Source organism: Bicyclus anynana, chromosome Z, assembly GCF_947172395.1.
Source record: "Bicyclus anynana chromosome Z, ilBicAnyn1.1, whole genome shotgun sequence".
Classification (NCBI taxonomy): Eukaryota; Metazoa; Arthropoda; class Insecta; order Lepidoptera; family Nymphalidae; genus Bicyclus; species Bicyclus anynana.
The window spans coordinates 20,845,530-20,871,859 of record NC_069110.1 but is presented as its reverse complement, the minus strand read 5'-3'; the positions used below and the strand labels follow the sequence as shown (position 1 = coordinate 20,871,859).

General features: G+C 36.8%; 1 protein-coding gene across 1 annotated transcript; it reads right to left on the bottom strand.

The window, feature by feature from the left end:
- Window positions 1-264: 264 nt before the first annotated feature.
- LOC112049746 (endoplasmic reticulum mannosyl-oligosaccharide 1,2-alpha-mannosidase) lies at window positions 265-26,089 on the bottom strand. The gene is made up of 12 exons (XM_024087762.2): window positions 25,817-26,089; window positions 25,047-25,245; window positions 22,966-23,100; window positions 18,409-18,514; window positions 17,564-17,749; window positions 16,434-16,582; window positions 15,295-15,483; window positions 11,390-11,577; window positions 10,204-10,312; window positions 9,351-9,530; window positions 7,976-8,116; window positions 265-6,436 (listed from the first exon to the last, which is right to left on the bottom strand). Exons 2-12 carry the CDS (start codon window positions 25,191-25,193, stop codon window positions 6,200-6,202), a joined length of 1,767 nt encoding a protein of 588 aa, XP_023943530.1. The 5' UTR covers window positions 25,194-25,245; window positions 25,817-26,089; the 3' UTR covers window positions 265-6,199.
- Between the last annotated feature and the right edge of the window lie 241 nt (window positions 26,090-26,330).

The window sequence follows — 26,330 nt, the reverse complement described above, 5'->3', positions numbered from 1 at the left end:
CACACATATTGCTTTTTATATTGAGTGTCGACTTTGTTCAGTGATATTTAGGCCCACCGCAGGAAATAATCCAAGATACGCCAATGTCTTCAGCCTGTGTCCCCCCCCAGCCCCGCCGAAGTATTACATCGCGGGAGAGGGTCTTGGGCTGGTGCTTCTTCAGCCACTCAACACTTCAGGTCTCTCAATGCGGCGAAGTTCCTGGGAACCACTGGTTGTATAGTGCCGCGTAAGAACCAGCCGTGGAGGAAATAAAACAACACATTTATCCAGGCTACATTTATTACAACCCACGTAAACACATACAATTGATGTATATTGCTAAACAAGAAACAGTTTGTGGACAGGCTGTGTTCAAGGAACAATAATAATTAAAACGGGTACATAAAGTTAAATAGAAATTCAATATGCTCAGAAAATTATTACTTTTAAGTACATTTGTGTAATAAATACAGGAAATAATTTTATCTACCAATTTTATAAAATATAAAGGAAACGGTCTTAAATAGGGAATATGCATTTTTTTAAATCGATTTCTGACCTAACAACACTATGATAAAAGTAAAACCCCCAGAAAACACATTATATCTTTTACACAACAAACTCTAAAATATTCAGCATCTTATTTGAAACTAAAAGTATAAAATGTGTCAAATATTTCAGAGTTTAAACATGGCCATTTCAAAAATTTCCCGGACATTTAAAGCAAGGGACTATTGGTCCAAGATCCGGCATTAGAAATATGTAACCTCATCTGTATTCATTAGTGCTGTGAAATAAATGATAAATAATGTTCACAGTGAGTCAGTGACACATTGCAAATTGCGGCCAAACACGTTTTTCATACAAAATCTAGTAAACCATAAACTAGATCAAAGGCAAATGAATACAGTTAAATTAAACATAAAATAAGCTTTCATTTGACATATTATACGACTAAATAACTGATGACGGTATATAATAGTACATTATGAAACGGTTGCATGACGGTCATTAAAGCACGAGTTGCATTTTATAAAACGAACGAAGTGAGTTTTATGGACTGTTTACGAGTGCTTTAATGACAAATTATGCACGTTACATACTCTGCGTTATATAATCGCATGAAATGGGATCCTAACAAAATAAAAAGACACACACAAGAGAACTATTTATTACAATAATAATTATTATCATTATTGCGCCCACAAATATGAACGCTTATTTTTTAAGTCCTTGAAATGGGCTAATAAAACATTTTCCAAAAACGATGTGGCCTTTCTATTCATTTTCCGTATTATGAAATCTTGGAAACATATTTTGTCGTACGTAAAACACCTGTCGGTCATGACAGTCTATATTTCAACTGTTTCATGACGTCACTACATTAAATCCCATACAAATGTCAAAAATATTAGTTAACAATTAGTTCGACGTTTAATACATCAAGTGTGTTATTGACGTCACAAAATGGAGTCCAGCGTTTTTGATGTTTGGAAAATTTGAAAAATTCGTGATATTTAGATTAAGTTTTTTAGGTCTTTCAATAATTGGTTTTTTAGGTCTTTCAATAATTGGTTTTTTAGGTCTTTCAATAATTGGTTTTTTAGGTCTTTCAATAATTGGTTTTTTAGGTCTTTCAATAATTGATATCGATATATTTCGGACCCTTATTCTATTTACTACACTAGTTTTTATAAACACAGTTGCAGTGTGAAAACAGGCAACCTTATTAACCTACTAACTTGTGTACGATTTTTTTTAAATTTACTAATAAGGGAAGGAGATTAAATATATTAATAAAAATAGTCTTATATTTTATAACTTAACTAGGCAACATATGTGCAATGTGTCAATGTGAAGATTTTCCATAATTTATTTCTTATCCTAATTAAATAACAGACGAGGGTATATATTTCTTATGCAGGATGTCGTACTATATGAGAATGAGAATTATGATGTCGCAAATGTCAAAAATTGAACCTTCCTAACGTGGAAAGTTACGTCACTTTTGGAACAGACTAATATTGAATTTTACACACTTTGTAATGATTTTAAAATTCTTAATTTAATCGAGTAAATATATAAAAATATTGTTTTTAGTATGAATACGGAATACATACAAGGACAGAGAATACAAAGAAAAATATTATTTGGTCTTAATTCATATTACATGCGTTTTCTCTATATGATATTTGTTAATATCACGAAGGTTTTTGAATTATAGCATGCATATATCTGGCCCTTAAAAAATATCTTGGATTTCTGTTGATTTATGTTAGGAACTTTAAAAATATTATATAAAAAAATTATATTTAATAACATTAATTAATTTATATTACATAATGTTATGAATATTATTAAAAACAGTTTAAAAAAATAATAATATAAAATATCTTATTAATAAGATAGACAAATTATAACAATTGAATTGGTCTAAGATCATGCGAATCAACTAGATATTTTTTGGTAACATATATTTCTACTTAGTCTAACACAAGAACGCAATTTCGTCCAATTGTAAATTTTATTTAAAATATTAAAACCTGAAATCGTACATATATGATTATCCTTAAATAGTCGACAGAAATATTTAACCAATAAAAATAACAACACAGTTATTCAATTTTACGCTATTTTTAAAACCTACAAATGTTTTGAAATCAGACAATAGGTGTATTATTTGTTGAAAATATAATATTCAACGTAATATATAGACATACACTTTTATGGTATAAAATACAATATAACATAGTACACATTTTAATTAAGAATATATATATGAAGTATATATATATATTTTTTCTAATTATATACAAAACTGACTAATTACAAAACTATACATACTAATATTTTAATATTTTTTTTTGGTATTCATAAAAAATCGCATCATAATATCTAATAAATTAGCTTTAGGACTAAACTCAGATACAGCACTTTCTGCTCATTTTTATAAAAGTTGAAAGTTCTAGCTTCTATAAGCTGTTCTACCAACTTTATAGACCAAATGTAGAATTTAGACGATGGTCGTAGTGGTAATGTTTACAGACAAAGGTAAACAGGAATAGGAAAAAAGAACTTCCAACAGAAAGTACTACAGCAGAATTAAACCTAACTTAACAGACCAAGTACTCACAATCGTAACATAAAGGAAGTAAATGCATTATTTAGAATGCACTATATATTAATGTAAATGCATCTGTTTGTTAATACTTTTAGTATAAATTAGTATTGATAATCAAACATATTTTTTAGGTACGGCGTTTTAAAAAGTTATGTGGAAGTAACAAGTAAAAACAATTGCACTTATTACTACTAATATATTATATTTTTACAGATGATCTCTGATTTTAGTAGAATTATAAATGTACTACGTGTAAATCCCTTCAGTTCCCTTTGCTAGCTGCGCAGCTCCTTATTATATTACAAATACCAAATACACATATAAATAGACATTTATTCAGATACACGATATTATTATAACAGATTATGTTCAATAATAATAATTAACAGCTCTGTGCGTATTGTTGAGAACTATTAATAGTCTTTCAGTAAGTTATTCGTGCCTTATTGTTAACGATTATTTGATTATATATTAGTATTATTTTAAAGTATGATTAATTTAATTAAACTATCTATGGAATCGGTTTTAATGAAATTCAACTAATTGTTTATTAAGTAATTATCTAATAAATTTAACTATGAAACGTGAAAATTTGGTTAAAAATAATTTCTACAAAATGAGATTTTTATTCTTGGTGTAAGGCAATAGCCTAGTAGCTCGATGAAAATAGATTGTACGAGAATTTATTTATTACTTCTACTTCGGACAAATGACAACCCTAACCAAAAACTCAGCTTCAATCTAAACCCCAGTCTATGTATATAAAGACAGGCAGTACATTTCTCACTGAATTTTTGACACTTTTTCAAAAGTGGGCTCTGACTGATATGCACGCGGGTTCGTACCGGAACTTTAAATCTTTTAGTTTTTGCGTAGTATCATATTATGACGGTCGAAGCCTACCATAGAGCTGAACAAATGTAGAAAAAATAAATTAGAGACTCGACCGGGGACTCAAAAAGACTTGGAAAGTTACTGACATTACAGGCTCTCGGAATGTAACAAAATATATATTGTACTAAATTTGGCACAAAAATTATTCAACATTGGTGAAGATAACATGTTCTAAGGATAGAAACTTAGATTCAACAAAAGCAACAAACAGATTCGACAACATTCAAATAAGACTAAAGAAATTTTCACGAAGTCCCTTTTGACATTTATTTCAGTTTGAAATTGAGATTTTTTTTGGGTATGGTCACTGCGGAGACTAACTATAATGAAATGTATATCCACCCTATTTATGATATAATATATGCAAAACAAACGAATTTAATATTTAGATTGACATAATAGAGCAATCATATCAACTCTGCCAAAAGAGACGACGCGTAAATTGATAACTAGGAACCCTTACATTTATTTACGTTTAACATCAAATTTAATCTTATATATAAATGTATATAAATGTATACACATACAGTTATATGCCTATTGTAAGTATATAAGCTAAGCTCATCATTGGGTGGCATATCATCATACACTCGAGAGACATCATCTCTTCGCTAATAATAAACACGTGAACGTTAGTCGCGATACGAATGCCTTGAAACTTCGATATAACTATTTATTTTTTAATAATATCAATAAAGTGAAAAGTTCAGACTTTTTTGTTAGTTTGAAAGATTATTAAATAGATACACGATAGAATTTATCATGAGAATGTTCAAGAATCAACTTATCAAATATCAAAGATTAAGCGTTAAATCGAAACTAGTTGCAGGATTTCTTACAACACCGACCCAACTTACAGACTCTTACAAGATATAGACATTACAATAGGTAATTTTTACGACTCTGAAGATGACAAAACTCTAGCCCGATATCAAAACTTTGCAAATTTTTCCTAGAGATCCCCATTTTTTACGATATCAGCCCACAGATGCCGTGAGTCTCAAAGGAGAAGCCGTTAAAGAAAAATTCCACTCTCCCTAATTAATTCAGTCCTTGGGCTTTATTCTGGCAGAACTTCTATCGTCTATGCCCCCGATAAAACTACTAAGGTTTATATTATAAAGAGCGAAACGCAAATCAGAAAAAATCTGATGATAGTTCTTGATATTATTTTGAAAAATTGGGGTCAATGTTTGTGGAGTATGTGCAGTTTGTCAAATAATGTTGCTACTAGGTAAACTATGACACGGTTGCGAAACTGGAAGTAACGCCATCTTGGAGCTATTTTGTAAAATATTATATTAAAAGGGTGGCAACATCCTCACCAGATAACCTTGTGACACGAGCCACGTCCAGAAAGTAAGTGTACTGGTACTCTCACAGCTCTGGCGAAAAATTTCGATCATATCTCTCGCCAAGTGAAATTCGTGTCGTCATTCGCTACCTCGTTCTTGAGCTCACATGAGTGTCACATGAGTGGGAACATGTTTTCAACAGGCGAGGAGGTAAAGGGGGAGGTGGAGAAGTGGCCGAAAGAGCTGGATGGAGCTGGATCGAGAGGGATGGAGACTGTCGAAAAATAACTTAACTTAGACGTGCCTCGTACACAAGCTTGAGAATTCCTTACAATGTTCTTAAAGTGTCTCCAAATGTTTGGGTCGGTGTGATGGCGGAACAATTACAATTCATCTACTGCTTGTTTAGATTTTCAAATTAGAACAATAAATAATATGCTTTAAAAGCAAAATTTTCAGTGGTGGGTTATCCAATATAAACATCAATCAAAAAATGTAAATATTAACCTCAGATAAATGAATAATATACAGATGGAGCGTACGGAACACGACGGTGTCGTGCCCGTCACAAATACGAAATTCAAAAACATTCTCGAGTCAGTACGACACGAACCATCGCATCGGTAATTTTCAATATTATTCAAAAATGGGGTCTGTTTTTTTTAATGGCTTTCACCGACTTCAGTACGTCGCTTGTAAAGACTCACTCTGGTTAATCTGTGATACTAACGCTTCAATATTATAGTAAAAAATAAATGTAGCCAGCGTTTGAATAGGACTACTACTCGTACGCCTTTAAGGTCAGCTAATAAAGTCTCAAGTAACAGAATAGACAATGTTTGCAAAATTAATAAGAAAATATATATGATTGCTCTTACAATGAGGCAAACAGCTCAGGGTGCGAGGTTTAGAACCCCACCCCGTTGGTAGGCGGCTTGTGTATGGGCAGAGGGTGCGCCTCCGAGTTGATGACGTACTTGTTGAGGTCGACGATGTAGCGATCGTCGGCGAACAGTAGGTACAAGTACTTGAGTGTCTCGGAGAGGAAGAACGACTCCATCATGTCCCTCGGTATGGGCTTCTCAGACTTGACGTTGTTGAGCGACGAGTAGCCGTGCTCCACGCGAGCGTACTTCTCTAGTGCCTGGAAAAAAAACAATGTTTTACAGTTACTTGAAAAACTAATATTTTTACAGCTTACAGCTTACGGCTCTATGTGACCATTTTTGTTCCCATGCATTTCTCTATTATATCAATCTAAATATATATAACTCAAAGGTAACTGACTGATATTACGATTGGTCTTTGGGTAGACCAAACTTGCGTGTTTTGGTATAAGTGAAACCACGGAGTGTACACGATTGTGTAATATATATATAATACACAACCGTGTAATTCTATACAATTAATAAGATTAATTTACGTCATAATAGAATGCGCTTACAAGTATTGGACGTGCTATTTTCTAGGCCGTAGACGCGGAACATAGAATGATGTATAAACACTTATTCTATACATGTAGTTATTATCTTGATTTGCTTATTGATTTAATTATATTAATTATTTATACCTTATGTTTATATTGACTGTGGCTACAACTGACTGACTGACTGACATAGTGATCTATCAACACACATCCCAAACCACTGGACGGATCGGGCTGTTTGGCATGCAGGTAGATGTTCCTGTTCAATATTTTAAAAGAGTTGAAAGCCGTAGTGTAATTATGTTTCCCCATTTCCAAAATATGATCTCTAATATCTTTTTCGGTGATCGTAGTCTTAGCTCGTGATATATAATTTTGACAAAGTGATTCCGCAACTTGGATTGATCCATTTCTAGCGAGAGATCCACGCATGTTAGCTTTTTTATAATTATATTTTTTTTGTTCCACTAGTGTGAAGCCATCTTCATCCATACGTTCGCTGTCATTACGATTCATTATAGTTTTTAAACTTTTTTTTTTAATCACAAACAAACAACCGTTTAGACGGTAGAAGGTGCGAACACTTAACTCTAACAAAAATTAGCTTTTAAAAGCTTAATATTTTACAAACGGGTCCCTAAATCGAAAAATGTTGGGAGAAACCCCTTCAGATCTTTTAGAGGCCTATCCAATGACACCGTACTCTATGAAATAAACGTGGAGAAACTAGAAACGCGAATAAAGCTATCTGTCTCTTTCCCCTTCCTAAAATATCCTTAACTTAAGTATATCCGCTATCCACGATCGACTCATGCGTCGATGGTGTATTGCACAACACGATCGACGCGTGAGTGTACCGGGCGCGCCCCTGCTAAATCATCCGTGAAAAACACATTTAAAATCCTGAAAAACTGCAATCAGTGACTATAGTGTCCAGTGATCAAATCAGTGCGCCTCCGGACTTCCTACCCCTACTCTGCGCTCTTCGAATGTGGTGAAAGACGCCCACGCGGGCCGGAACAAAAAAGTGTGTTATCCTGTCTGTTCCCTTGTCCTGTGTCCAACCAGTTAGATCTTTTAGTCCTGTCTAGCTATCGAAGTTATTTTCGGCGTTAAATAATCACCAAAACGAATAAAAAAAAAATCTCTATAAGGTAGGTTCCCTAAAATAAATATTTTTCAAGATTTACTTTACGACTTAGTATTGGCATACCTCAGGTTTAGTCCATAGTATTTATATTAAATTTAGTTCAATACCTGATATATCTGCCAGCCCCACTCCTGGTAGGTGCTGTTGCCGGTGATCTGGTACATGTACCACAGGCTTTCGAGGAACTCCGGCCTCAGCAGACTGTGCGCGTCGGCCGTCTTCGTGTACATGTCTTCCGTCGGGCTAGCCTGCAACACGACCAGTGTCACATGTCTTGAGCCTCAAACACACTACTCGCTTCGACGAAGTGCCGAAGTTTGCCGAGTGGTGTAACGAGGCGCTTTGTTTACGAACTTCGGATCGCTTCAAATACTGTGACTAAGGAAAAACCGACAATTGGAAGTTACGCGAGGCAAGGCGAAGTTGCACAAAGAGAAGCGAAAAGTGAATACCTCATCCATCCCATCCCCAGCCCTGGCCTTTTTTTTAACGTGGGGAAATCCTCATGGATACCTTCTCGCCACGGGGAGGCAAGAAGGTTATGTCGGACTTCAACCGACTAAAGCCCCACGGTGTTCCGACTCACCGCCTGATGACTAAGCCGCGGGAACATTTCATAAACTACCGCAACATCCCCGGCCCTGGCCTACTCTAACTCAAAAACACTACTCGCTTCGATGCTACGACGAAGAGCCGAAGTTAGCCGAGTGGTGTAGCGAGGCGCTTTGTTTATCAACTTCGGATCGCTGTGACTAAGGAAAAACCGATAAATGGAAGTTACGCGAGGCACGGCGAAGTTGCGTGAAGCGAAAAGTGAATATCTATATCTCATTTATCCCATCCCCGGCCCTGGCCTACTCTAACCATCCGGCAATTTACTTACATCTAAGAAAATCTTGATAATTCTACTGCGACTACTACGACATTTAAAACTCTTCTTTCGTATGTCTTCAGCGGAGAAAATAAAAGATTGGTGGTGACCATACAGCCTCAGTTTTACAAAAGTTTTTGAAAACTTATGATTTGATTTTTCGTCCGTTTTCTTATTTGCTTGTACCAACAATTATCTACTATAAAAAGGTAGCGAATACACTTACTATGAGCCGTGATAGCCCAGTGGATATGACCTCTGCCTCCGATTCCGAAGTGCGTAGGTTCGAATCCGGTCCGGGGCATGCACCTCCAACTTTTCAGTTGTGTGCATTTTAAGAAATTAAATATCACGTGTTTCAATCGGTGAAGGAAAACATCGTGAGCAAACCTGCATTATCTTAATCCTCTGCGTGTGTGAAGTTTGCCAATCCGCATTGGGCCAGCGTGGTGGACTATTGGCCTAACCCCTCTCATTCTGAGAGGAGACTCGTGCTCAGCAGTGAGCCAAATATGGGTTGATGACGACACTTACTATAAAAAGGTGAAACAAACTCAATCATGAGCGTCCAGTTTTTAGTTTTCTGTCCAGTCGCTAGTAATATAGCTCACCATGTTGAAGTGGGTGATCTCGGGCGCAAGGAAAGTCGGGTGCGCGGCGTAGGTGAGGTAGCACGTGTAGAGGAGCTCCTCCGCCATCACCATGTGCCAGTCCGGCAGACCGTTGAAGTGGCCCAACGCCAGCGTTCCCGGTAGGAAGCAAGTCAAGTGATCCATCTTTGGGTTGAACGTCTAAAAATATATTTAAAAAAAAAATAACGTAACGTAACGGTCCAAAAACGAGTGTGCTTTAGACAACACTACTGATGTAAAGAATTTCTAAAAAATAAACTAATACATGAAAGAGAAACTTGAAAAATAGTAGCGGTCATTAGCGCCATCTCTCGTGTCGGGCTTGCCTTACTTCACAAGCTCCTACTAGTTAGTTCACAATTATGCCGTTAACAGATTAAATGGATTCAGTGCTAAACCTGTAAAATGTCGTAGTTTAGCGGTGCGGTACAGATAAACGCTATCAAGCAGCCTACTTACCAAGTAAAGCGTATGTCGGCACGAGTGAGTCATTCGATAAGTCCGCTCGTGACGTCATGAGCCGAGATAGTACGAAATTTTCCGTGAGTTAGGTGGGGAGTAGTGGTAAACTAACTAAAATATGGTGGAAGTAACAGAAGATAAACTGAAAACGTCGGCGGAAAGTTTAAAACAGAATAAAGCGCCGGGGCCGGATCTTCTGTATCCGGAAGTGGTTAAACTATTACTTACTCTCTACGATAATTATTTATGAATGAAGATAAATTATAATTCTAAAATACGTTAATAACTTAAGTCAGAAAATGCTGGCTACATGTTCTTAAGTTATTTAGTCAAAGACCAATCATAAATTCTTAAGAACTAAAGCAAGTACCTCGGAGCCCGTAGAGAATTCACCGATGAACAGTCGTTTGTTGGGCGAAGAGCGCTTTGCCAAATATTCTCGCACGCCTTCTATAGCGGAAAGATAGTCATCCAATAAACTGAAACAAAGTTTTTATATAATAAGTTAAAATTTAAATTAAAAAAATACACCAGGTAGTATTGCATACAGTCGTATGTTGTACGTAAATAAATAAAATAAATATATACGGACAATACACAGATCACTACATCTAGCCCCAAATTAAACGTAACCTGTGTTATAGGTACTAAGATAGCTGATTTCATCATAATATTATATATTTATATACGACAAATAAATATTAAAATAATGCATTTATAGCAGAAACAGAAGTGTATTACAAAGATAAGAAAACCTATGTCGAACAAAGGTTATGATTCACAATATTAGTCAGGACAACTTAATTAATAAATCAAACTGTAACCAAAACAAACCCTAGAATTGAAGAGAAATAGTGGAATCACGGACTTGTGACCGTTGTCTGTAGGGTTAAGGGATACCTTGACAGTCAAATAACACTACCCTTTTCCACTCAATTCACTCTCCCAAAATCACCCATGAAAGATTATCCAACAAAAGGTGTGAACGGATCGAACGCCACGACAAGAATACTGAAGCCGAACGTACGGCGAACGCCAATCGCCAGTCGTTCCCGCCTGATGGGTACCCCTCTCTAACTCCGTACTCTTTACGAAAACAAGTCACGCGACCTAGCGTCGGCACAAGCCAACACGAGATCGAGCGACATCATATCCATATCAGACTATTATTTCCTACAGTGTATCAGAATGAGAAGGTTTAGGCCAATAGTCCACCACGCTGGCCCAATGCGGATTGGCAGACTTCAAATAAGAAATTCTCTGGTATGCAGGTTTCCTCACGATGTTTTCCTTCACCATTTGAGACACGTGATATTTAATTTCTTAAAATGCACACAACTGAAAAGTTGGAGCATGCCCCGGGCCGGATTCGAACCCACACCCTCCGGAATCGGAGGCAGAGGTCATAATAGCTATTAATCTAGCCCTCCTCCCTTTTCCCCTGGAAGGGCAATATTGCAACAAGCTACAACTGGCTACAAGGGCCACCATGTAGCCAGTTGTAGCTTGTTGCAATGTTATAAGCAATTGAAAGACATTTAATATCAAAAACTCACTAGTTGACGGTCTTGCCGGTCTGGATCCACTGTTTGAGCAGGTACTCGTAGTAGCTGTCGCCGCGCGCGCCGAGCGTGATGGTGGCGTGCGGGAGGAAAGTGCCCGTGTTCGGGTTTATGAATATCGGCACCAGGCCGTGCTTCTTCGGCAGCTGGTGGATCTTCTCCGACACCGCCGCCGCCGCGTCCTGTGGACACCATCCTTTTTCGTTATGACTTCGCAGTTTTTGCATATATAGTTTAAAGTTACATAAATATTATTGACTAAAATGCGATTTATCTAGTTAAATTTTATACGAAATAGATTGTTATACAAAAAGGAACTTGTGAAAACAATATTGACACGTCCGACAGTATGGCCGTATGGAGTATTTAATTTTCATAATAAACTAGCGGACTCGGTCAAGCTTCGCTTTGACTAAAGTGCACTTCTTCCCTATCCCTACCCTACACTACCCTACTTCTACCCCTACCCTACGCCTACCCTAAATTCTAGCAATTGTTTTCGGAAATAGAAACATTAATTCACACATAATAAATTTATGAACGCACGCGTAAATGTTAATCATTTGTCAGTATTTTTTTGCCATTTAGGCCGAGTTGCATAGATAGGTGAAGGTTCACCGGGACTTTTTAACGGACATAAGAGTTAATACTGCATTGCATAGTCTAATCAAATAAGATTGTTTATTATTGGTGTTTGACATTAATAAAAGTATATGGAACAACACATATTGCGCACAGCACATAATTTACTTCAGGCAGAACGGATCAAATTTTATTTATTCATGTTTTTTTTGTGAGCGATTGACTACAATATCACCTGATGGTAAGTAATGATGCAATCTAGCTAGATGGAAGTGGGAAGGAGGAGTGTTAGGAGGAAGATGAAAATCCACACCTCTTTCGGTTTCTACACGACATCGCTAAATCGCTTGGCGCTACAAACGGTTGTTGGTAGGGTGGTAACTAGCCACGGCCGAAGCCTCCCACCAGCAGACCTTGACCAATTAAGAAAACCTCAATCGGGGACATACAGTTTACGCTGCGCTGCATGGATTATTTCAATATCGTTAATCTTATTGGTTATTATTTATTACATTACTTGACGAAATACAATATAAATTCAACATATAATTTGCTGCGTTGCTTTTGCATGGTTAGATTAATTTTCATCAGCGCTTATATGTAGCAGACAAAGTTTACACTGCATCGCCTGGACGAATTAAATAGGGTATATATTTTTATACCATTGATTGACGGTATAAAATACATGTTGAGCATAGCACGCAGTTTGCTTTAGGCCGCATTGCATGGACGGATTAAGTTTCATCAGGGCTTATTTTTACTAAATTACATAGACAAATTAAATAGGATTGTTGGTGTTTATTTATACACTAACAGTTGACGAAATACAATAAAAAATTAAGCTGCTCGTTATTGTGATTTAGTTACCGCTGCATTGCATTGACGAATTTATAGGGTTAATAGTTTTAGTACGTGATAGCCCAGTGGATATGACCTCTGTCTCCGATTCCGGAGGGTGTTGCTTCGAATCCGGTCCAGGGCATGCACCTCCAACTTTTCAGTTGTGTGCATTTTAAGAAATTAAATATCATGTGTCTCAAACGGTGAAGGAAAAACATCGTAAGGAAACCTGCATATACCAGTGAATTTTCTTAATTATCTGCGTGTGTGAAGTCTGCCAATGCGCATTGGGCCAGCGTGGTGGACTATTGGCCTAACCCCTCTCATTCTGAGAGGAGACTCGAGCTCAGCAGTGAGCCGAATATGGGTTGATGATGATGATGTGTAATATTATATATGTAGGTACTATTAGTTAACGGAACAACACATATTTAGCATTGCACATAGTTTGCTTTAGACCGCGTTATATGAACGTATTGTATCTACAATTGGAGGTTATTTTTTCACAGCACACAATACTAATGCGGTTTGCTTATTTTATTAGGATAATAAGCATAAACTACGATAAAACATAGGAAATATTTTGCTACACGCCGCGGCACATTACAGATCATGTACTTAATATAATAAAGATTTTTTGCGGTCAAATAAAGGTCAAAATAAAGGTCAGATGACGGAAAAAAACATAATTATCATAATTATCTGATATATACATTATTAAACGTGACTTGATTGTTTATTAATTTTTGTAATCAGACACAGGATGAAAAGATGGGATAAAATATTGTAATAGATTAGGTCTCCTTTCTCAGAAAATGCGATAAAGAAAAAAACTTTGAAAAATTAGACAAACGCCATCTCTTATGTCTTTAAGTTACTTAATTGGTCTTACCCATCCCCCACCTTTTTTTCATTTACTGGCGCCATTTTGAAAATTTATATACCTATGTCACTACCACAATTCTAAAGAACTCAATGACACTTCATATGTCAAAATCCGTCCAGCAGTTTGGGCTGTAGGGCGTGCCAAAGAAATGGACATACATACACACATACATACGCTCGAAAAACATTACCCTCCTTCGGACGCAGTCGGATAAAAATCGCTGTGTCATGCAAGGCGGCGCAAAGCAAAATATGCATCGTATTCATCATCTAACATTTAAACAAATAAGCAATTCCAAAATGTATATTTACGAGCATTCTTTACGGTTGGACCCAAATATATGGGTGGCATAACTATCGGATTTCAGGATATTTTTCTATTATATTTATGTGAAAAATTCAAATAACATGAGAATTAGCTCCAAAATACACTCCATCACCATGATGTTTTTTAACTATAGAACAACAGAAGTTCATAAATAATTTATTATATAACACTTGAGATAACATTCGGCAAAGACATTTGGGACAAAACAATGCATTATAAAATAAAGTTAGTAAAAAATTAGTTCACTTATCTTAAAAATACATTTTTCGTTTTCCTGAGCAGTGATAGCCCAGTGGATACGACCTCTGCCTCCGATTCCGGAGGGTGTAGGTTCGAATCCAGTCCGGGACATGCACCTCCAACTTTTCAGTTGTGTACATTTTAAGAAATTAAATATCATGTGTCTCAAACGGTGAAAGTAAACATCGTGAGGAAACCTGCATACCAGAGAATTTTCTCGATTCTCTGCGTGTGTGAAGTCTGCCAATACGCTTTGGGCCAGAGTGGTGGAATATTGGCCTAACCCCTCTCATTCTGAGAGGAGTCTCGAGCTCAGCAGTGAGCCGAATAAGGGTTGATAATGACGATGATGATGATGACTCATGAGCAAGTACATATGTTACGAGCGCTAGCACCTTCAGTAGCCATGAACGCCAGCGATGATCATTGCTCTGCTTTTCGCGACCTACCGAAACTCAACCAAGGGCATATGCTCGCTCAGCTTACTATATTTTATTTATTTATTATTCTACAAAATATAAACGCGTGGGAATAAAAGCTTTTAAAAATTTATGAAAATGAAAGGAAAATATATTATTCGGCCGGGGGTTTCCAATGAACCAAGTTCTTATAAAAGTTCTTTAAATGTCAAGACTCACAAATACACTGCCAAGCACAAGTACTGTTTAACGCGTTTTCGATTTGTGACCGTGAATTCTACTCTAAGCCGCATAAAAGTACTTCGTTACAAAAATCAGTACAAACACAAAATGTTAACAAAATACAACAGTGCACATTACATTTATTCGCGTATGCAATATTTAACTAGTTAGTCGAGAAAGCTCGCACCCGCACGGTGAATCCATGGAATGCTAATATATTCGTCTCTCTAAAGACGTGTGTTACATGGATAGTCAGAATTATTTGAATCACTTTGTATGAAAACATAAATACATTGTGCAGTTCGGCTCCTATAAGTGGTATCGTCAACACCTAGACGTTATGGGAACTACTCCCGAGCACCCTGTATAGTTTGCATACACACCTCGAACATCGGGTTGTCGGTGGCCCGGGAGAGCTCGCGGAACTCCAGCTGGACAGTGGTGACCTCGGCCGTGGTGCTGTAGTGCGACCACTCGGGCGAGTGCGCCGCGCGCGTGCCGAGGTTCACGTCCGAGTACGGGACGCCCGACGGCGACGAGAACGCGCCCATCAGCCGCTCTCCGAGGTCCTTCTGCAATAACAACCAATGGGCTAATTAACACTTTTTGTATTGTCTTTATTTATTTATTTATTTACTAGCGGACGCCCGCGACTTCGTCCGCGTGAAAGTCGATGTAAACTTTCATCTACCCCTACCATACCTTACCCTACCCTACCCCTACCCTGCCCCTACCCTATTCATTAAGCCTGCACACACGACGGAAACTTAAAATATGGAGTAACTTCTCCCTTTTTCCCAACATTTCCCTTCTCTGCTCTGCTCCTATTGATGGTATGATGAATGCATGATGAAAAGTATACTATAACCTGCCCAGGAGTACGAAGAACAATTGTACCAAGTTTCGTTAAAATCCGTCGAGTAGTTTTTGTTTCTATTACGAACATACAGATAGACAGACAGACAGACGGACAGACAAAAATTTTACTGATTGCATTTTTGGCATCAGTATCGATCACTAATTACCCCCTGATAGTTATTTTGGAAATTTATTTCATGTACAGAATTGACCTCTCTACAGATTTATTATAAGTAGGTATAGATTAGCTGTACTAAATGTACATTACTGAGTGCTTATAATTGTTGAGATTATTGTGGAAGAAATCTATATCCTTTTGATGTTTCACACACTCATTATATATTCCTCCGACATCCGAGGAATGGGAGAAAATTTGCCTAATTTTGTTCTGTAGGTCTTATATAACAGATTACAAGGGTATCGAGACCTATTAATACGCGGTGTTCTAATCGGAAATCTTTGAATCAAACCAAAACAGTCAACTTGATGGTTAAATAATTTAAATAAGAATGTCATAGCCATTAACCCTCTTCTAACTACAAGACTCTCTTTCTTCTACCTCAGCCTTAAATGGACTCATTCGGTATGATCTTTATTCTGTGAATATCACTAATGAGTAACAGACGAGGGTATACATTCGTAATGCCGCACAACATGCACTTACCGCCTTCTCAAGGAACATGGAGTCCTGTGTGAAATGATAATTGGTCAGCAACGCGCCCAACACACGGATGGTCACCTCGAAGAAGTTGACGTCTTTGTTCTTTGTGAACGTCAACTCAGTGCTGATCCATTGCCTGCCCTCTTCATATTCTGAAAACAGGATGAAGGTGGATTTATATTAATCTGTAGTGACGGCTGATGTGTCCAGTGATATATCGTGTCCTGATAGAACGGTTAAGGAGAAACAATCAAACAGTTTCTGAACACATAGCCTAAAATATATGTTGTAGCATATCGATAGACAGACCTTAAAGCGATGCTCAAAGCTTTGAAACTTAGACTTTGTTCGATCTTCGTTCGAAGGTTCATCTATCTACTCATACATATCTATACTTCATCATCATCATCATTATCAACCCCTATTCGGCCCACTGCTGAGCTCGAGTCTCCTCTCAGATTGAGAGGGGTTAGGCCAATAGTCCACCACGCTGGCCCAATGCGGGTTGGCAGACGTCACACACGCAGAGAATTAAGAAAATTCTCTGGTGTGCCGGTTTCCTCACGATGTTTTCCTTCACCGTTTTTTGGGACACGTGATATTTATTTTCTTAAAATGCACACTGAAAAATTGGAGGTGCATGCCCCGGACCGAATTCGAACCCACGTCCTCCAGAATCGGAGGCAGAGATCATATCCACTGGGCTATCATACACATTGAGTAGGGTACAAATATGAATCACAAGCGAACGTCCGCGACATCGTCCGCGTGGAATTTAGTTTATCACAAATCCCTCGGGGACCATGATTTTTTTCGGGATAAAAAGTAGCCTATGTGTTAATCCATGCTATAATACACTTAATACCAATTTCAGCTAATTCGGTTCAGTAAAAGAGTAACAAACATTCATGTCACGCGACATCGTCCGCGTGTAATTCAGTCTTTCACAAATCCCGCGGGAACCATGAATTTTATCAGGATGAAAAGTAAGCCAAATTGCTTCAGTAGCCGCAGCGTAAAAGAGGAACAAACATACTTACACACACACAAACTTTCGCCTTTATAATATTAGTAGGATTAGTAAGAAGTAACGAATAGGAGCAGCCTTAACGCATAGTTGAAGAAAAGACTACCTTCATTGAGTCCCATGATGTAGGCGGTGTCCAGGCCGTCGACGATGGTCAACCCCAGGGAGAACCAGTCGTAGGGCATCCCGGACACGGGCTTGAGGTTGTCGTGGCCCCACGCGTGCTCCTTGTACCCCTTCCACGCGTGCTTGAACGACTCCACCACAGCGAACTGGCGAGCGTTGCTTGGACCTGAACATTTCATTATTTATTTGGACCACCAACACCACCACCGCCATTTTTGGCTTCGGCCGTGGCTAGTTACCACCCTACCGGCAAAGACGTACCGCCAAGCGATTTAGCGTTCCGTTACAATGTATAGAAACCAAAAGGGGTGTGGATTTTCATCCTCCACCTAACAAGTTAGCCCGCTTCCATCTTAGACTGCATCATCACTTACCATCAGGTGAGATTGTAGTCAAGCGCTAACTTGTACAGAATAAAAATAAAAAAAATTAAAAATATATAAATTAAAAGTTTTTTTAATATAAAAATTTACTTAATACTTATATTCATAATATTTATCATAATTAAATTACAAACACAAATTAAAGAAACTAAAAGCTTAAATAAAATATATGTATAAATAAAATAAGAAAACCAAATGAAGAAAACTATTATTGTAGGGCGAATTATTATTGAAGAGTTCTTAAAAGTATTTTTTATTTTAGATTTGAAATTATGTCTCTTGTCACAGAAGACAACGATGGACTCATCTTGAGAAGATGAGTGGTACGGCTTTATATGATCACAATCATGTACTCAGACTAATCACATAAGGACCTGACTCTCTAGACGTTACTTTTCTGTAATAACGTCGGTGACATTAGACTTTAGACATTAATAATTACCGGTAAAAATAGGCCTTTCAAACATATCACTGTCCATTACAGTCTTCTTAATGAGCACAGCATTAATAGCCGACTCCATGACTAGAGATGAATTCTTCAGAGAATCCTGAAACAAAAATCAGCATCAATATTCAACCTTAAATTAGTTTATTTCAAATAAGCCCAGTTTGAAAACAGTTCAAACACAAGTTTGACTATTTGTTGCGACTCTAGTAGAAGGCAAGATTGAAATAATTGGAAGACAAGTTCAGTAGAGTTCGCAAAAAACTAAATAGCTGTTGCTCCTTTAAAATAATAATAATATTTTTTTTCCAACATTGATGTTATTATTACACAAAATCATATACATTCTATTATATCTTAGGAGAACGAAAGCTGATCCGATTGTATCTTTGTCGTTAAAGCCACTAGCGAACCACCCACGATATCTTCCGTGAGAACATCGGTGTAAAGTTTCATCGGACGTGACCATTGTGAAGGTTCTGTAGTCAACAAACAACCGTTATAGTTTCGCCATATCCTATCACTACAATAGAAACCTGTAAGTAAGCATTACTATGTATATGTTCATTCCATACGCCGACAAAGTCGTAATATAAAATATGTATTGAATAATATTTTTACCACCTACATGTAAAGTGATGAAAGGGATGATATTTTTTTATTCGTTTAACTTATACTTATGCTACTTTACGTAAAATAAAGATAATTATATTAGGTTCTGCACCTGATTGGACTTTATTAATGGATACGTATGAGAAACATTATAAAATCCCAGCGGATGTCGCTATTTCGAGATCTAGACATTTTCCTTTTGTCCAAACAAACAAAGCGAATAGTACTTGCAGAGCTTACTGTGCCGTGGGAGACTAACATTCCGAAGGACCACAGTTTGAAAGTGAATAAATATTATGACCTCACAAATGAACTATCTAAATGGCTATGTAGTCTGTACGCCGTAGAAGTAGGTGCGAGAGTATTACCAGCAAAATATCTCTATAACTTGCTTAAGGACCTTGGCCTCTCTAGAAGATCGTTGATCGATCGTCAAGGAATTCCTTAACCCTACATCCAGTAGTCACAAATCCTGGACTTAGCTTGGTGTTTTTCTCTCTACCACGCGATGGACCCGGCACCCGCACGGTGAATCCATGGAATGCTAAGATATTCGTCTCTTTCGTTAACAACAATGTTAAATGATCATAAAAAGGAAAATGCGATGAAAAACAGTGTAATAGCACGTGTTTTGAATCGTACACCGATATACATAATTGACAGACTGGTCAAATGCCACTATCATTATTATCAGTCTATTTTAACGGCAGACCCCAGAGCAGGGCCACCCTCCTTACAAAGAGCTTAAACCTACCATGCTTAAATGACATTATTGACCACTTTAATCCCTTGTGTTCGATCCTTATCAACCCACATTTGGCTCACTGCTGAGCTCGAGTCTCTTTCGAAATCTCCGAGCTACCCCACACAATGGAATAGACGATAAAAAATTCATCATCACTTTGCATGTATGGAAGAAACACCGTAATTCTCACTCCGATTAAAACAGCCGCGTTCGCGCTCACAGTTAAACTGCTGACACAGCGCTACCGTCCGCGTTTCGTACCGGCCTCGCCGCGCGAGTTACGATGGCCAACATTATTTGTTGCGTAAGACGTAATAAATAAGTGATCAGTAATAAAATATAATTTATTTACACTAGTATTATTAAATACTAGTATTTTACTGAGAATGCGATGTCTTTCAATCCGGCGCTCCCCGGTTCCCGGACCAGGCAATGTGACGACTCTCCAGGAGAGAGTTCTAAGGACCCTGCTGACTTTCATGCTACTGAACAAATGTGACAAATCTACTCACCAATTTAATGACAGTCATGTGTCAAAATTCGAGCAGCTCAAAATAGTCTTATGGAACTCAAATGGCCTGTCACACTACTCTTTAGAAGTTAAACCATTTTTAGAAACAAATGGCGTCGACATACTATTAGTATCGGAAACCCACTTCACACAAAAGAGCTACTTTAAAATCCCGAACTACAAGTTATACCATACAATGCACCCAGATGGCACAGCTCACGGTGGTTCCGCTAACGGATCCAGTAAAAAATGCTGCGCATGATTACCAATGCTCCTTGGTACATCAACAATGATCGCCTGCATCGTCAACTAAAAATTAAAACTATAAAGACAGACAGAAGTTGCACACTCAATGAAAACATACCAAAAGCGCATTCGTAAACATGCAAATCAACTTGCAAGGAACGCAATGATGAAGAAACCTGGTACAACTTTCAAAAGGCTCAAGAGACTAGCAACACAAGATGTCATGAAATAGACAGTACATTATTATATTTGGGCAAATCACTGGATTTCGCACCAAACATGCCTTAATACAAGAACTTCAAATCCCGCTGAATGTCTCACGACAGATTGCAGGAATAATTTTTTTACCGTTTTATCTTTTAAATAAAGAACGGAATTTCATTATATATCCTACTCTCGTGAATTCTTTCAAGTATCTATGAACAACCATTTAGCCAATAGATGACACATGATTCTAACAAAAATTACCTCTTAAAAGCTTAATATTTTACAAACGGATCCCTAAACCGAAAAATATTGGTAAAAGATCCCTTATATCTTTCAAAGACGTTTTCAACAGTATTGTTATAAATATCCCACGCTATGAAATAAACGAGTAAAATGAAATTCATCCCCACTTTACATGTAGGGAAAAAAAATATTTTTAAGATTTGACTTTACGACTTAGTTCACATTTTTAATGTACCTATATACTCATGCTAATTTACAGCTTTCTAGTAGTAATAGTCTCTGCACTAAGCCGCGGACAGACGGACGTGCAGACAGACGGATATGGCGAAACTATAAGGCTTCCTTGTGGACTGCGAAAACTCAGTATATCTTACCGACCCATAAACCAAAGCCACATACGCTAAGCACTGAACCAACGAGGCGGTTAACTTTGTCTAAAGGTTAGGTAAAGGCGCGTATGAAGGTTAATCGGAAATGACGTAGTTATTTGCACACCGCTCTTGTTGAAGTACCTGATCATTTGTTCAGATAAACTGCTCGCCCCAGAATATCTTTACATGTTATTGAATAACAATAGCGTATTTTCGATTTGAAAGGATTTAACCTTTGTTAGCCCTATTTAAATTCTGATGGAAATCTCCAAATGCGTCAGCAGACTTATTAATATTCTGGAACTCTAAAGTAGTCGCGACCTTCGCGAGTTTAAGCCCACCGTGCTGCATTAGTTGAGGTCTGGACGGTTCTTCTGATATAGTAATATTACTGACTAGCCCACCACTTCCGCGTGGTACGTATTCGGTTTCGCTGGAATACTTATTTTAACTGCCTCGTTGGTTTAGTGTTAACCCATGTGTGTTTGGATCCCGAGATTTTTAGAATATTAGAGTATTTTTAGAAATTTTTAGAGCAAATAGTCAGCCCGGAGTTGCGAGTTAAAGGTGTCGCACTCTTTGCCTTGGAGAGTGTAGTAAGGCAAGGCGTCGGCCCGGTATCATTCACATATGATAGATTTAATATTATCACCCTAAGCCCGCCAACCCACATTGGAGCAGCGTGGTGGGTCTAACTCTGTACCTCTTCTATGAAAAAGGAATAACAGGTCAACAATATAGAGTATAATTAACGAAGATTGGTTGTAGATCGTATATACGTGTATTTGACGGCCTCCGTGGTGCATTTACAAGACGGAGGTCCTGGGTTCGATCCCCGGCTGGGCCGATTGAGGTTTTCTTTGATTGGTCCAGGGTTGCCTGGTGGGAGTCTTCGACCGTGGCTAATTACTGCCCTACCGGCGAAGACCGCGATTTAGCATTCCGGAATGATGTCGTGAAGAAACCGAAAGGGGTGTGGATTTTCATCCACCCTAACAAGTTAGCCCGCTTCCATCTTAGATTGCATCATCACTTACCATCAGGTGAGATCGCCATCAAAGGCTAACTTGTCATGATTAAAAAAAAATAAGAATATCTCAATCCAGGACTCGAACTGGAACAACACTGTGGACAATTCCGTTAATCTATACTTATATTAAAACTGTAGTATGTCCAATTTTGTACATTGAAGATATTTTGCAATTTTGTTGGAGGACATTATGTAATCCATACTGAAACCAAAAATATATTCTTTTTTTATTGTTTTCTGTCTGTCTGTCTGTGTTTATGTTGACCGGGCATCACACTGAAACAACTAAATGAATTCAAACTAAACTGAATGAAATGCAGGTGAATAATACTCTTTGAAAAATACTCTTTATCGCGAAAATAAAATCAGAATGGTGTGAAATATTTTTATGGAAAGTCCTACATTTTTAAAGGGTTAAAAGGGGTTGAAATTTTGAGTTATATTTTTGTAAAATGATTAGTGGAGTATTTTTATACATAAAACATGCGAAAATATAAAAGGACGAAATAGGGGTTGAAAGTGTAGATCAATTTTCACGCGGACAAAGTCGCGGGCATCCGCGGGTATATGTTGCAATGTGCAAACTCACCTGTTCCACTTGTTTCTTAGGTTTATCTTCGGAGTTACTAGCCTTCGAAGTATACAGCAGAATAGCTATAGTGAGTCCAACAATCAACAGCCCGTACGCCAACGATCTCTGAAATCTGGACAGCCGGTTCCATCGCTAAAACAAGTGTAAAAATATAAATTAATAAAAGAAGGAAATTTCAAATACGCTTTATAAAATTTGTAGTGTAGAATTCTCCTAAAAAAGCAAAATAATCAACAATTGATGAACATATAAAATGGTAAAAAATATAAATAACATTAATATTAGTACAGTAATTATTTAAAATAAAAGCAAACATTAAAAACAAAAATATTACAATTACACGCACATTGAAAGGAAAACCAAACATAGTATCCATTTCAGCAAAATGAACGTGAAATGGCACAGTTGAGAATAGAATAGCAATGCCCGACATGGATGTGCGATTGATACTGAACTGAATTTATATTTTATTACACCAGTGACATGCAGCCGATGTACTACATATGTATCATTCCCGGTCATGTTTATATTCATGAGCACAGACTTGTTACCTCTCATAAATATCCCTGACTGATGTAAAACGATATGGCCTTATCATTTTCAGCACATTTTTAAGCATAAGCATTATGCACATGGAAATTTGATCCTCTGCTATTTAATCTCTAAGGTGCCTACAATTAAATCTATACTTAATATTACTATAATAAGTCACTCTCTAGATCTACAGAACCAATTTTGAAAACCATGTTATTTGTACCTTTCATTTGGTCTGGGAATTAAATGTGAGAATTGTCTCTGTATACTTTCTATATGGTTTTTGTGAATTTGGTAAAAGGGGTTTCAAATAACTGTCCCATACTCAGAGTTATAACACAGCCTTTCTTGATGAGTACTGTTCACCATGTCCTTTTTACCATACATGAGCTGTGATAGCCCAGTGGATATGACCCCTGCCTCCGATTCCGGAGGGTGTGGGTTTGAATCCGGCCAGGGGCATGCACCTTCAACTTTTCAGTTGTGTGCATTTTAAGAAATTAATTATCACATGTCAGAAAACGCATGTCATTTCATAACTTATTTATTTTAAATCAAGTATGGTTTTTTTAAAATGTTATATAAAATATATTAACCATATCTAAGTAAGCTTATTAATCAAATTTATTTTCATTAATTTAAGAACAAGTTAATTATAAATAATATCAGGATGATATGAAATGTGATTTATACCCTCATTTTCAATTTGCTTTTTGGTAAACAGTACTCATCAAGAAAGGCTGTAGTATACATATGTTATCTGTGTGGCTATTAAAATGTAGTTTAGCATCCAAGGTTAGGCCCAAATCACATATGTGATGTAACTCTTTGTAAGTAACTGTTGTTGATCTCATATCTGGCATCAACTATAGAGTAGGATAATAGGAGTAGGCTAGGATTCAGTTCCATGCCATTTCTTTCATCTGAGACTCTATTGATGTCACCTCGCAGTACGACAACATCACTGCTATAATAATAATTGACTAATCAATTTCAGGATAACCAGTGACATGAACAAGGTTTTTTTTAACTATAACATTTTTCCATCAACTTACTAATTACTATATATTTTTCCATTAAATTACTATAGACAAATATATGCATAGACAAATATTAAGTCCTATAACAATAATAATATAGTTGACTCAATATTATTGTTCCGATAATTGTTTCAGTCAATGGTCTTATAGCGAAAAGCATCGACCAACACCTTAAGAAGCTTTCGCTTAACTGTTAGATCAAGAGTCGGATACAAAAGGCAGTGATTCTTGAGACGGCGCGTATTGTGAGGAGGTTCCTCACTCTGGAGCCCTGACCACCGGCTGCTTGGGCACTCAAATGTCCCGCAGCGGGAGGGTGAAATTTTTTTTTATAAATGTTTTAATAATGTTTTGTATTTTATACTCATATTGTTAAAAATTAAAAAAAAAGAAGTAATAAATAAATGAGAGAATAAAAATAATATAGTTGTAAGAACAAACAAGCCTATTGATTATACCTCCAAAACAAGCTCTATCATTTACTTCAAAAACTTGGACACTTACTCTTATAATTTTCCTGTGTGATATAAACTGCTCGAGTTGGAGCGCCTTGTCTTCATTACTGCTCATCCATTGTTCTAATTTAGTCTGTGGTGCTGGTGGCAACTGACTGTCGAGATCAATCCTGGTGTCCACTTTTGAGTCATACATTTTGTGCAATTTTAAAGGGTTTGATATACAAGACCACCCATGTTATATTATACTGCAAATAAAAACAGCTTTAAATACTCTATGTGTCAGCTTTTTTCTATGTGTCAGAATTTTTGCTGCCCTTACTGAGTACTGTACAGTACATTCAATACCCTAGATCACAATCATATTAATTACTGAGAATTAGTGAGTTTTTGATGTTTTTGAACTATTACATACTATAACAAACTATGTTAAAATTTACTCAAATACACACACAATAATATTGCATATTACAGTCTAGGTCAAGTAAGTCAGCACTAAGTTTTTTTTATATAATTTAACTATTTAAGACTAAGAGTCGCAAGTTCTACACACACACATCTTACAGTAAAATTTTAATTTGTCTAATCTCATGAAAATATTGAGTGGAAAAGTTCTTGTACTCTTTTTAAAAGTGGGAAATAATGCAGAAATCTTAGGAGAATTCTCAGGTTTAAGATTTTGTTAACCCTGCAACCTATTGATCCAGTTACCTGGGTCAGTGCATGAAAATCAATAGTTCAGTGACCTATGACAATAAAACGGATACTAAAGAAATCAATAGGTAACATTATCTAGGTATATGCAATCAATATACTTACAGTTAATGGGAAATCGGATAATATCACGTAAATTCAACGTATCTTTTACCGAAATTTATATTCAACCACGTATGTACACATCACAAAGTGCACTTAATTGAAATGTATATTTTTCACAGGGCTTGGGTGTGGTATGATGGTAGATATTTAATTAATTCGTTCCCTGTTAACTCTGTCACAAAATAGGAATTGCTTTAATATAAAAAACTCACTTCTTGTATCCTAAGGTACAATTTGTTAAAAAGATATTGATAAATTAGAAATCACAGATTAAAACTACAGACATCAAAAATTCTAAATGTCGAATTGACAAATGACGTTTTTCTTTTTTTAAATTTATTGTATGACCCTGAATACTAGTTTTTTAAGGCTTTCATTTTAAAGAATAGCAAAACAACATTTGGCTTAGAACTAATTTTAGGTTTTAGGTTTTACTTTTAGGTTCTACATTCGGCTGTATGTATGTTTTTTTAGTATGTCCAGCGAGGTATATTCAGTCATTTATGGGCCGATT

Excerpts from the sequence above, each read along its gene's own strand:
- LOC112049746 (XM_024087762.2), bottom strand. The coding sequence starts at position 25,193 with ATGTATGACTCAAAAGTGGACACCAGGATTGATCTCGACAGTCAGTTG. Across the intron at positions 16,583-17,563 it reads CATCATGGGACTCAATGAAG|AATATGAAGAGGGCAGGCAA; the intron begins GTAGTCTTTTCT and ends TCCTGTTTTCAG. Across the intron at positions 9,531-10,203 it reads AATTCTCTACGGGCTCCGAG|ACGTTCAACCCAAAGATGGA; the intron begins GTACTTGCTTTA and ends ATATATTTTTAG.